This window comes from Epinephelus lanceolatus, chromosome 11 (genome assembly GCF_041903045.1).
Source record: "Epinephelus lanceolatus isolate andai-2023 chromosome 11, ASM4190304v1, whole genome shotgun sequence".
NCBI classification, from domain to species: Eukaryota; Metazoa; Chordata; class Actinopteri; order Perciformes; family Serranidae; genus Epinephelus; species Epinephelus lanceolatus.
Window position 1 is genome coordinate 10,622,841 of NC_135744.1, and position 13,752 is coordinate 10,636,592.

At 42.8% G+C, this 13,752-nt stretch overlaps 1 protein-coding gene across 3 annotated transcripts in view; it reads left to right on the forward strand.

Moving 5' to 3' along the window:
* The first annotated feature begins 4,655 nt into the window (after positions 1 to 4,655).
* Positions 4,656 to 13,752, forward strand: part of ksr1a (kinase suppressor of ras 1a) — a 36,460-nt gene continuing 27,363 nt past the window's right edge. For 2 of the 3 annotated variants that reach the window (XM_033648742.2, XM_033648750.2), the window contains exon 1: positions 4,656 to 5,180. In XM_033648742.2, coding sequence (XP_033504633.1) covers positions 4,968 to 5,180 — 213 coding nt within the window. In that variant the 5' untranslated portion in view covers positions 4,656 to 4,967. Of the gene's footprint in view, positions 5,181 to 7,255; positions 7,569 to 13,752 lie in introns of those variants that run through there. The other variant, XM_033648769.2, reaches the window with a different exon arrangement.

Consider the following 13,752-nt stretch of genomic DNA (forward strand, 5'->3'; position numbering starts at 1 on the left):
TCATGTAAATTTTTTGGAATATATTGCAGGTACTTTTTGGATTGCCCTGCATGTTGCACATTATTTATAACTGAACAAAGGTCAGTAATCCTCAAGTATCATGTAAGAGGAACATGAACTCTTGGAAAGAACTGAAGCTAAAAGAGAGAGCACAGAGGGGGAGGAGGAACACACGGTGAGGCACTGAAATGTTTTTTATCAGAGATGCTTCTGTTGTGCTCACATTTTTTTAATCTGTCAACTGAACGGTTGGCACAAAGATAATCATTTGCTTATGGGGCAGTTATGCAATAGATGATAGGCCAGACATATAGCATGAGAGAGGTTTTAAATGAATTTTTCCTCTAAATTGCCAGTTTTTATTTATTAACAGTCATAGCTCTGTGTTTAGAGTGTGTAGCAACATTCTGTTTTGAGCATTAGCTGGCATCATACTGAACAAAATGAAACAACACTGATATACCTCACCTTTTTTGGTATTTGTACAACTGCTCTCTAAAAGGTGAACATGTACAACCAATATTAAATATCTGTTTAAAGTCTTCCTTTGCTGCAATCCCACTGTTTCCACTTAGTAAGTTGATTTTAAAGGCAAAGAGGAGCTGAAATTGGCAGGGTGCTCTGCTGGCATGTCACGATCAAATCTGTGCTGTTAATACTGCAGGACTGAATTTACAAAGTACTGGACCAACAACAACAAATAGTTTAGGATTGGAACTTGGCTTTGTGTCTGATTATTCCATCGTTGCAATGGTGTTACAGGGATTTGCAATTTCGTGTTGAATCAGTGTCAGATTTCAGCGGTATTTCAGAGTTTACATTTCTGGTTTCAGCTGATTTGGAGGTTGACTCAGCGGTACACCAGAACACTCTGAGCGAGGGTCCTACTTCCTTTGATCGGTTGTTCGTTCTGATCCCTGTATATTACCATGCAAGGCTGCTGTATGTATTGGTCATGTCTGGCCGGTGTAAGATACAGTACAGTTTCCTCTGGAATCAGAAGACGAGAAGAGACAGATAGACAGATGGAGAGGAGGAACACAGGGCTCCATGAGAAGTGACTCACATTTCATTGTATAATCAGGGTATATTAAAGGAAGGAACATCACACCCTCATTGCAGCAATGAGCCATGTGTACTGTTGCTTCATGGTCGTGGAAACCTGCACACTCCTCCCACCCCCATACATATGATATGTCCTCATATACGGACAAACTATGCACACTGCTCTTGAAGTTGCAGTAAGTCCCATCACTGGGATTTAAAACATACTGTTATTTCTTAATTTTTTGGCTGCATGCTCTTGCTCTGGCTGCATTTCTTTTGGTTTTGAAATAATAAGAGTGTGAGTGGGAGGATTAAGTGACTGGTTTTAATTTGACCACCTCGTTTGTAGTAACTCTTGAGACTTCACAGGAGCAAGATTTTGGGCACCAAATACGAATCTAAAATATGTACTATTTAAGGCCCAATACTCAAAAGGCACACTGCATCCTTTCAACACCAAACATGACATCATTGTGAAAAGTGCACAGTCTGCATTTGAATGCAGACCATGTACACTCAACTACATGCAAGTGGAATGTCAACTATGTGGACTCGGATTTGTGGGATGGGAAGGGGGCTGGACTCTGATCACACATTGTACCTTTGATAAATACATAAAGAGCCTGTGGCCTGTTGATTATGTTGCTATTTTTTTGACTTGTTGCAGCAGGAAAAGCACAAGTGTTTCGAATTACATTAACGATGGCTCTTTTGTACTCCCAGTACAAAAAGTGTCCCAGTAAGCTACTGTGGCAATGACCCTGTTTACCTAACTGCTATTAACATTTCAGGTGATCTGATCACAAATGGACAAAGCTAAATACAAGTGTAAATGACCACCAAGATGCACTGTCATCTGATCACTCAAACCACTTGCTGAGGTGGTCCGAGACGCATTTGATCGCATATTTTTTGTACTGTAAACACTAATACGTCCTGATGTGCCCCTGACAAGGACTACGCCAGTAATGCGGGACATGGTGGTTGCTTTGGTGACAGCTCATTAACGCTGTAAAACCTGATGAGTTTACAACTTGCCCTATGGAAGGAGATGTGTTGAATTCTACTGACAGCAATAACTCCAGCTGTACTAACACAACTGCTAATGTGGCTAGCAAGCATGCTAGAGAGCAACTAGAGAGTGTAGAGGTAATAACCATGGCTGGGACAATATCAGACTTCCACAACACAATAACCATGGCCAAAAGGTTTCACGATAACAATATCATTGCGGCATCTACAGAAAATTTTAAAAACAAAACAAAACAGTGATGATGCTGTCAGTCACATTTATCTTCAACTTGTGTGTTGTCACTTTTCAGCAAATGCAGTCAAAATACAAGTGTAAAGGGGGAAGTAAAGTATGGAACTATAACTATACAAAATCGTACAAAAAGAGCAATCACACATAACAGCCAGTGAAAAGCCAACCACTTGGCATTGAGGAATGGAGACAAAGTGAAAATGGGAAGAAATGGAAATGATTTAAGAAGCACTGGACTATTAACACAATATTACCATGCATGTGTCAATGCAGGTCTATCGCGATACCTGACAGAGCCATTTGGCTTTCTAGACTAAGTGATGTGGGCAGTTATGAAACCTGAAAACAAGTCATCAGCTGGAGACAATAGACACAGGTGTGCACGCTTGTGTTCAGATCACCGAAACATATGTTAATACCAGGTGTAAAAAGGCTTAGTGAGCCAGCATTCACATCACCAGGACCCTGAAACTCATTCATTCATTCATTCATTCATTGTTTATAGCCACCTATCCAGTTCAGAGTCCCAGGTGCACTGGAGTCTATCCCCAGCTGGCTTTGGGCAGGAGGCGGGGTACAACCTGGACAGGTCGCCAGACGATCACAGTGCTGAGACACCTATTCATGCTCATATTCACACCCACGGGCAATTTACAATCATTAACCTAACTTGGCACACACCTGTCTATGTCAATTCATAGACTTTGAAAAGGCTTTTGACAGTGTAGACCGTGAGCTGCTATGGAAACTCATGAAACACCATGGAATCCCCCTGAAGTACATAAACATCATCAAGAACATGTATCAGGACATGCAATGCCGAGTACTCCACCAGGGATGTGCACTAGAAACATTCAAGGTGCTCACTGGGATGAAACAAGGCTGCCTGCTCTCCATTTTCCTCTTCCTCCTATATGCATCGACTGGATCATGAAACAAACAACCTACAATAGAAAGACTGGCATCCAGTGGAGTCTGACAGGACATTTTGAGGACCTCGACTTTGCGGATGATATCGCACTACTCTCACATGCACGCCAGCAGATGTAAGAGAAGTCCCAGCTTCTAGAGACAACTGCAGTCGGACTTGGGCTCAACATAAATGGACCAAAAACCAAAATCATGCGGATAAACAACAGAAGCATAAATCCCATAACCATCGGGGGCCAGGCACTGGAAGAGGTCGATAAATTCACATACCTGGGAAGTGTAATTGCTATGGACGGTGGGACAGAGGAGGACGTGAAGTCAAGAATAGGGAAAGCTAGATCAACATTCAATATTTGAAATAAAATCTGGAAGAGTGAAAACTTGAAGTCACTGAAGACCAAGCTCAAAATCTTTAACTCCAACGTCAAGACCGTACTGCTGTATGGATCTGAAACCTGGAGGACCACCACCAACATCATCAATAATATGATGATAATAATAATAATAATAATAATAATGATCATTCAATAATAATCTTCTGGCCAAACAAAATCAGCAACATCAACCTGTGGGAACGCACCAAACAAGATACAGTAGAGGTACAGCTGATAAGGAGGAAGTGGAGCTGGATTGGACACACACACTGAGAAGAAACAACACAGCAATAACCAAACAGGCACTGACTTGGAACCCACAAGGCAAGCGAGGCAGAGGAAGACCCAAAAACACCTGGAGAAGGAGCACAGAGCAAGAATTCAAGAAGAAGGGACTGACGTGGAAACAGCTGGAGAGGAAGGCCCAAGACAGATGAGGGTGGAAACAATTCATCAATGGCCTATGTTCCGAAAGGAATACAAAGGCCTAAGTAAGTAAGTAGGCTGTTAACCTAACTTGCATGTCTTTGGACTGTGGGAGGCGTAATGCTGGCCCCCAGGCCCGAACAAGAGGTTTCAAACCCCTTTGCTGTGAGGCGACGGTTCTAACCACTACACCACTGTGCAGCCCAGGACCCTAAAACTGAGGCAGCTAAATGGAATTAAGCCATCATTGGTACTAGCCTATTATCCACACCTGTGCTTCTCCTATGATGAAAAGTCAAAACACCTGCTTTGATAAATATCAGGTCCCTAAACAAAGCACCTAAATGGAATGCAGCCATAATTCATGTTACTATCTACAACAGTGCTTTTTCTGTTTTTGCTTTAGATAATGGTGCCACACACTTTGCTGTAATAATTTAACTTTACTTTAAAAAGTTATTAAAGGTAATTGTACATACAATTCACTTGTGTGCGTGTGAGAACACGCGCGAGAGGGTGGGGGAGGTTAACGGGATGTAGCGTTGAGTGCGGTTTTTGTGACCTGCAGGCTATGACTTCATTTCCCAGGCTGCACCGCGCCCCATGATGTTCCCAACAGCTGACAGACGGTGAAAGCCTCTGCCAGAGCTGTCGGTGGAAGAGAGTAGCCTGTCGTCGGTAGCCTACACGGACTGAAAATACAAGTCGAGTACTGCTGGACTTCGGAGTTTACCGTCGAGCATCTCGCTTTGTTTCAAAAAAATACATTTCGTTTTGCATCCTGACTTTTCCACATTGGGAGCTGGGGACATTTGCTGTCAGCTAACTTCCACAATAGGTCGCTGCGTCGCTGGACTGCTGCATGTGTCTTATTGTAGCTTAACAGTTTTGACTCCAGCCCTTCCAGCCGTGCCCAATGCTGAGGAATGGATAGTGTGTCTGCTAAAGGTGGGAAGATGGTCGAGAGTGATGAGCAGCCGGAGAGGGATAGCGGCGGCGGTGGCGCAGCGATGGCCGCACTACATCAATGCGAACTCATCCAGAATATGATTGAAATCTCCATCTCCAGTTTACAGGGGCTCCGGACCAAATGCGCCGCGTCCAACGACCTCACACAGCAAGAAATACGCACTTTAGAGGTAACGAGCTTTTCAGATCTGTCACAGCCCCGTCCTGCGATAGAGAACAGTGTAGTCAAATTGCGGAGTCATGAAGCCCTAACACTATGTCCGCCTCATATAGGCTGAATATTGGCTGCAAGCGAGGCGCCCTATCTGAGTGTCAGAGAGCTGAGCACATTTTGTCGCTTCCAGTACACTGCTGGGTCGATGCATTGAGGGCTAGATGACTCAAATATGATTTTGCCTTCATTATTTCTGCAGAAGATCCCCAAACACTTGAGATGTGACAGTTATTTGTGTGACCTCTTTCTCTAGGTGGAAATATTTGTCAGGAGCCCCTCGGATAGTTCACATCACCGTGCTGTGCAGCTGAATCCAGCCTGGCCTAATGGCACACATTCAATAATCTGATGCTGCTATAATTTATGCTCTGTTCCCTGCACAGGATTTTGTATGTGCAGCCCACAATAGGCACGCAAAATGAAATGTACGACGTGTTCCATGTGTTTTTTTATCTGTCTCCCCCTAAGCAGGCAGGGTTGATGTACGCGCTGCTTTCCTGCATCTGGATGCGGATTCGGTCCAGTCGTGTTGGGATGACTTGACATTGCTTTGCGCAAGAGCCATGGCTTTGTAGGGCCTCAGTGTATCCTACTATAGTAGGCAGTGTGATGGAGAAGTCATGCCTGGTAGCATGCGAAGGATGCACTCAGTATTTTCTGTCTCTAGCCTTACAACCATCCTTGCATGTTAAATTATAAAATCCAGATTCAAAATGTTTTTGTTATATAAAGTGGGACTTATTTATCTTTTTTAAAAAAAAAAAAAAAAAAATCCTTTCTCATCATGTGAATTTTATTGTGACGCTGTTATAGTCATTTTTATAAGGGTCAGTTTTATCTCAGGCCTGCATGTTTCCACCCGTGGGATGTTTACAGTCACTTATTGTTTTTGTAATATTCTCAGCTGCAAGATGACTGAAGGAGTCATGTCATGGAAAGTACAGCTTCATGTTGTTAGTAACAATGCCATGAGGGGGCAACAGGCCCTGCTTCTGCTGAGGAGGCTGATGGGAAGAGGGGCTTGGCATGGGGTATAAAGGCGGATACAGGACATTTTAATTAGACGTGGAGTAGTGGAAATCAGTGGAATAGTACAAGGTAAATGCCCACAAGTAGAGCAATATATCTTTGGTATAGGCTCCAGACATACTGACATTCTAGAGACATGATAGATGGTAAATGGGTTTTCTTGCTCATGGTTTATTTAAGCGTTATACCTTGGATAAAAGGAATATCCACTCCTGATTGGCTCCAGGCTATCAATTATCCATGTCTGTTTTATTTCTGTATAACTGAACACCCCACGAACAATTGTGCCGTTGCCCCTAAAAACTAATGTTCCAGAAAGCTCTGAGCGTTTAGTTTCAGTCACACAAGAGACGCAATAGCCTGGCTGAACTGGTTTTCAAGTGACCTTCACAATGGTCAAGAAGCAACATAGAGTTACAGTGTATTTGCAGTCTTGTTACTGTCACATTGTTTGCCCCAGCAGGCCAGGTAGCAGCGCAAAAGATCTATTTGTGATGGTAGTATCAAAGTCTGCAGGAAAAAGAAATAGAACAAGATGACAAAGCAATCTCATGTTTTCAGGCGCAGCTTTTTATCCATTTTCATAATGTCCACAAAATAATTTGGTAGATTCTTCGCTGGCTGGCAGGCACGAGGTGCAAGTTGGCAAGCTACTGTGTGGGAACAAATTTTCACAGGCTTAAGTAAAGAAGCCCAGTATTAAATGAAACATTCAAAGTATTAAACTGAAATAGAAACCAGATCAGATCAGTTTGTGTGTTGTCCGTTTTAGCCCCCCACTGCTTTAGTGCAGTGAGTGTGAGTGAAAAAACATGTCTGGTGAGAAGAACATAGTCTGCTTGAGTAGTTTGCACAAAGAAGTGTGAAGTTCACGGCCTGTTGTGCTCTACGTACTTCAACTCTTCTTCATCCGTTGTCATGCGTACCCTGTCGTCACTGCGTGGAACAGGATGTGATCTGGCAGAGTACTTCCTGCGCTACACTGTCTTATGGGTGAATTTTTGAACCGGCATTGTTCTACATGACAATGGGCACACCATGCCGCTCTCACATGTTTCTTGAAGGCTATTAAAACTGCTCTGAGGTCACTTTCCTGTAGCTAGAGGCCGTTGTGAGGGGGGTATCCCTGAAAGTCAGAAGTGGAAACAGTGGGTCTGGTTGCTTCAAGTTAGCTTAGCTGGTTTGTGGTTTAGCAAAGTTTAGCGTCCCTCCCTTCTGCATTTTGAGGATCAGAACAACTAGAAATCTTTGATTTGAAAGCTACCACTTCCTGCAGTGGAGACAATAAGAGCCTCAGACTGCTCACTGGAAACAGGTATGGTAGATGCTTTCTGGTTTACAGCACAGCTAAATGTAGATCTTAAAGGTATATTTATGACATTTTTAAGTCTTATTTTCACTGATTATAACTGTACTTTTGTCTAACGGACAAGCTGTTTCTGATAATCAGCCTTGCCTCACATCACACAGCACATATGTAGCTTGTGCATAAAGCTATTTGTCTGTCCAAATGTCCAAAGTAAAGATAGGATGTGACTAAAAATGTCATCAACTTGTCTGAGAACATATGAGTAGAAAAGTCTTTCGTCACAGCTCAAGTCAAAACTTTCAGAAACTTCTCTTGATCTAATCAGTTGCTGTTGGTCTGATTATGCATTAGCAGAGTTGTTGATTCATTTTAAGAAGTGTTACAGGGTTTTTTTACTTTGTCAGACAGACCTTTATCAGTTCCACTTACATTTTTGGTGTCATGTGTACGTCATATCATGGTTTATTATTTTTGTGGTGTCTCTACTCAGCTGTGTGAGGCTAAAATCTTCCCTTCACTGTAGCTGCAGGTGATGCTCCATTTTAACGGTTTTGTTAATTTTGAATTGTAAGATCTTTTACTGTCGCGTTATTCTTTCTCACTTTCTTATTCCTGTATGGCGTAGATACAGGGTGAGCGGATGAATGAGTAGTTCCTCTTGCTTTGCATTGATTCAGACTCTACTAAAAGAAGTATTTTACTGCTAAAAAGATGGTCTTTTCATAAAACTAGGCTGTCTATGCAGTAAAGAGAAGCAAATACTTTTGAAATTGGTGCTACATGTTGACAAAAAGGGGGCTGTGGCATTCACTTTTGCTCAAGAGGTAGAAAACCTACAGCTACCAGAATGCACTTTGCCACACCAGACCCATAAATGCGTATGCTGGTAGGTGACAGTAAACAATAAGTCAAAATATGTTTCTGAAGACTGAGGCGAGAATCAGGCAACGTGGCAGCAGAACCTTGGTTTATATTTGCTCAGCACTGCTTAGTTTTGCTGTTTGAGTTCAGTTTTTTTTTCAGTTTACAATACACGATACAGTATGGCATCCACTTCCTGTTCACAAATACTAAAATATATAACTAAAACATATTAGGTGAGAAACTGGCAAGACAGTAACAGAGTCTCAGTTAATATTTGATGCCTAGTTTTACCGTTTGATCAGAGTTTGAGAGAGCGAAAGAGGGGCGGCTCTCTTTCACAATCCACTTTATACTCTTCATGTCTGTGGAGCAGAAGTACTTTTTGTAGTTCAAGCAACAGACCCAGAGCCAAAAATCACGTCATCAGGCAGATTTGAGCAAGGAAATGGACAGAGATATCTGGGCGCTGACAAAATGGCATGAAGTTTACCAGAGTTCTTTCACACATACAACTCACATTGTCATGATACAAAGCCAGTTGAAAATCAAAGTATCCCTTTAAGTGACAGTACAGTTGCTGTCTACTGTCATATTTATTGTCCGTTTTTAAAACTCAAGACATTTTAAACACTATAGAAATGTGGTCGAGTCTACGAGCTTCCTAGTTGCTGTTATGTACATGTCTTTAACCTTTGAGCCCCCTGTGAGGGGACAAGAGAAAAAAGAATTTGTCAGTGCAACCTTTATGAATAAGGCAGCTCAACAGTTTATTCCTCAAATATGTATCCTACATTAAAACAATACATTCAAGCTCTTTTTAGCTTTTCTTCTGGTTCGTTTTTTAAATCAGAACAAAGGAGTTTGAACTGATTGAAAAGCTGGTGAATGCTAATCGGGCGTCTACATAACAGTCAAATACAGAGTCAAATGTCTGGATGTCTTTCACCAGGCTTTTAAGTGGAGCTAGCGGGCCATGGGGCGCTGTCTTGATCAGCAGTCTTACTTCCTATGTCTTTACTGGCATACCATTTTGAAACCACATCTTGCTATAAGTGTGCACTTTCACTTCTTGCTTCGGCCCTCCTCGCAGATTCATTTGCCACATGCCTTAAATTGTCAGCACATTCTGGAGCTAATCACAGAGTCAGACTGACTCTGTAGGCCCTGATACAAATATAATTCCAAATTTCAGCCAATATGTCAGGTGCTGGAGTTCAGACATGCACAAGACATCCGGAAAAACTCATCTCTGTTGTCTCTGATCCTTGACCCATTGATGTGGGAGGCGTATTATAGCTCCACAATCTTCCAATTCTGGCAGGCACACTGGCTTCCCACATCATTGACCAGGTGATCACATTGAAAACATTCAGTAGCAGCCAGACATGATAGATGTCATCACTACTGAAGCTTTAAGCACCTTTAATTCATGTGATGATTTTTGAGAGAACCGTGTGAGGTCAAAGTAGTTGTCACACTCGAGGTGCAAACGGGCATCGCTCCCATATCGCACTGAAGGGCCATCAAGAGAGGCTTGAACTCACTTTATACTCTCATTGAGAGAGCTTTATAATTCCACTTGAACTGTGTGTTTTTTCTGCCTTGCCAGTGAGAGGATAATGATACTGGCCTCTCAAATGGAGTGCTAACTGGTACTTCACTTTTCACATGTTAATCCCACTCAGCCTGCCTCTCATGCTGCCTCTGTATTACTTTTACTGTAGCTCTTTATGTATTCCTGACTTTTGCTTTATCATATCCACTGGGCACTGCCTTAGCAGCTTGTTTGTCCAAAAACATGTTCCAGACACTTTGGAAACATGAACTCAGAAACATCCTGTCAACAGAACCCGAATGTTTTGCTTACGTGCTGCATTTTACATAACCCTGAAATGAAACAAGTGTGCTGGATATTTGTTCACTGCTGTAAATCTTTATACAAAAGCAATTCACCGTCTTATCTTTTTAATCACCGCTCTCAGTAATGATCAGCAAACAGCCAAGCGTCACTCTGTTTTGTCTCCTCATGGTGTTGGAGAGAGTTTTTGCTGTGCGCTCGTGGTGCGAGCTGTTGTGGCTGCATCTATATTTAGACATCTTTCTTCCTACGCATTTTCAGGGTTGGTTGTTAAATAAGAAAATCAAATGACGCGCAAAGAGCCTGTGCAAGAGGGGAGAGCAGAGAGGAAAGGGGAGGGGAGAATCAAAGCCAATCCGCTGGGCTTCTTCTTATGACATGACAACCGCTGTGTGTGTGTGTGTGTGTGTGTGTGTGTGTGTGTGTGTGTGTGTGTGTGTGTGTGCGTGCGTGTGTGTGTGTGTCTGTGTCTGTCGGAGGCCTAGGAGAAGACAATGGAGAATGTCGTTCACATGAGGCAAGAGAGGAAACACAACTCTAGTGACTGTAGCAATGCAGACCCAGTCTCTGTTTCCTTTTTTGCGGTGTTGTCAATATGGACTGGATGTGGAAATCAGGATGGTTGAGCAGTGTGGGCAGGCCTTAATCTATTCTTAAACTGACTCAAGATGAGTTGCATTACATCCTGTAATTTTGAGGTCTGCTGTACTTCTTATGTAGAAAGGGGGGGTATTTGGTTCCTCCAAATCAAAAGGAAGTTAGCACGGCATGTGGAGTTGTAAATAGTTAAAATTGCGGCAATGTATATCAGCAGTTTACTTGAAATGTGTCCTTTTGGGGGAAAATGTATATCCTTAACTTTTCACATATTGTCAGTTTTCACAGAAGTAGTTTATCATCCACAATTATCAACGGCTCCATTAAATTTTTGTACTTTTTTTTATGTGTTTTGTGACCTATAAAATGGCTCCACTGACCACATATTTTGTCAGATATATTACAGTGTAAGCCTAAACAAGGCCAGTGGTCTTCTTGTGTGTATGTGTGTAGGTTGTAGGCAGGGACATACACTAACCTTGTACAGCCTTACCACAGAGAGTTGGAGGCCATTCTGTCACCTCCTCACCCCCCCCTCCAGCCCAGCCTAGCGTAGGGGTCAACTTGCACTGGTGGTAACAATGATGGAGGAGGGGCAGCAGGCCATTGTCAGGATCTGTCAACCATGTACGAACAGCCCCCCACCAGAAATCCATGTGACCTGGCCTCTGTGTAACTAGGTCTGCCTGGCTTCATTGTGTTTTTGTCTTTGGACATTTTTAATCTTTTTCATTGTGTAGATAAAACTGTGCATCAGCCTTAAAGCATCTACTCACCATGGTTTATTTAGATGCATAATCCTGTTTAAAATGTGCCCTTAAATTTGCCCAGCTCCAGTGCTACTGTTGCTACTGTCCAACTCAATTGCCAGAAAAAAATGTTGGCATTGTACATTTCTGCACACCATGGACATGTTACATTGGCAAGTTACAATGAAACTTATGTGTCAACAGTGTTGTTGTTAACATGGTTGGGTTTAGGCACAAAAACAACAGTTTTGGCATAAAATACCAGGTAAGGGGGGCACAATCCCTGCTGGAAATGCAGCATTCTGTCTGTAAAAAAACAAACACTTAATGTGTCACTATACTGGCAGGAAACACAGCAATATCTCTGCAAAATTCAACCGCTTTTTGTGGCATTATGCCTGCTTGAAAAACATTGATGGGTAGCTACAAAAACTCATGTTTAGTACCTAAAAAGCAGCTGGAAATTCAATGATAGCCCGCTACAAAACACCTATATTTGGTGCCTAAAAAGCCACAGGAAAATCACTGACAGTTTGCTGCAAAACACACATCTTTGGTGCCCAAAAAGCAGCTAGAAAAACAGTGACATTCGCTACAAAGCACCTGCATTTGGTGCCTAGAAAGCTGCTGGAAACACAACAGTGACTTGCTTAATCACAACCTGTTTTGTTGTTTGTATGTCAACCACTTTTTATTCTACTATACCAGCAGGAAAGGCAGCTTTGTCTTGTTAAAAAACAACTGATTTTCCTGGCCTTTCCCCTGCAGGAAAAACAGGGGTGGGTTGCGAGAAGACATCCATGCTTGGTGCATAAAAAGTCAAATAGAAATGATGTGGATGCAGCTTAGTAGGCATCTCACCTAAGTGACACACCATGCACCATCCCCTCCACCTCCTGGTGACAAAGTCAGCTCATACACTACATCACTTTAGAAGCATTGATATAATATGTATGAAATGTACAAATGTAATGTATCCACTGTTTGCAGAAATGTACAATGGCAACATTTATCTCAGGCGACAGGGCTGCGCTGTCACATTCCACATTGACTGTGATACTGGCTAGAGTTGCTACATGTAAAGACAGAGCAGCATTCAGGCTACAACCAAAAAGTAACAAAAGGACCACTGCTCTCAGGTCACCTTGTTGCTAATAGTGATAATATTGTATTGTGGTTTTCTCCGATTGCATTCGGCTCATAGATTATACTGTTAAGACTGTATTTTGCACGGGCCTTTAATGGTTGGTAGCTATTATGACACAAGGCATAGAAATGCTTCAGTGAGCCTGTTCTGGCAACAAGAAACGTGAGCATTTTCAGTCGGAGAGAAATGACCTGGCCTTCCTGTGTGAATATAATTTTCTGGGATCGAGCGTCGTCACTCAGTTCTCAGACAGGCCGTGCTATCCTCGGCAGGTGCACCAAAGTGGCTGTGTCAGCAAGAGCCTGGAGAAAACAATTGGAGCAGTGGGATCTGCTCCCTGAGTCTGCTGTGTCAGGCAAGGCTGCTGCTGGGACTCCTCTCCCCTCTCCAGCGGCTGACACACTGGCTGTCACTCATCTCCTCACGGCATTAGGCCGTTGCCATGGTGTTGTTTAGCCGTGCTGACAGGTGGGCTCTGACGCCATTTCTCCTCCTCCCACCTCCAGGCCACACGTTAAATGCTGCTTTCTCCACTCTGCACCAAAAATAATATGCAAGGGGGGGCTGTCATTATCTCTTGGTTTGTTGATATGCCTGAATGTGCTCTCAACACAAATATGCACATTACTGATATCAGTTAGGGATTTGGGGACTTGTGTAACTGTATCCACCTTATTAATTTAGGGTGGCAGTAGATAAAGTGAATGTTCTGTGTGACCGGAGATAAAAATGTTTTTTTGTTGCTACCACAATTATCACCACGATGACATCTGTGTGTTGAGATGTTTTGTGTCTGAGCTCTGTGTTTCACATGTATGGGAAAATCCCACTGAAATGTTGCTGACGACTCAGAAGAGGGGTTGCTAGGTAACCTGACGTCACAGGACTGCACTAGTGTATAGGGGGGTAAAGCGGGAGGCTAGCTCATTAGCTACATTGAGTAAAGGCCTCTTACTTGCTGGCCATGCTAGTCCA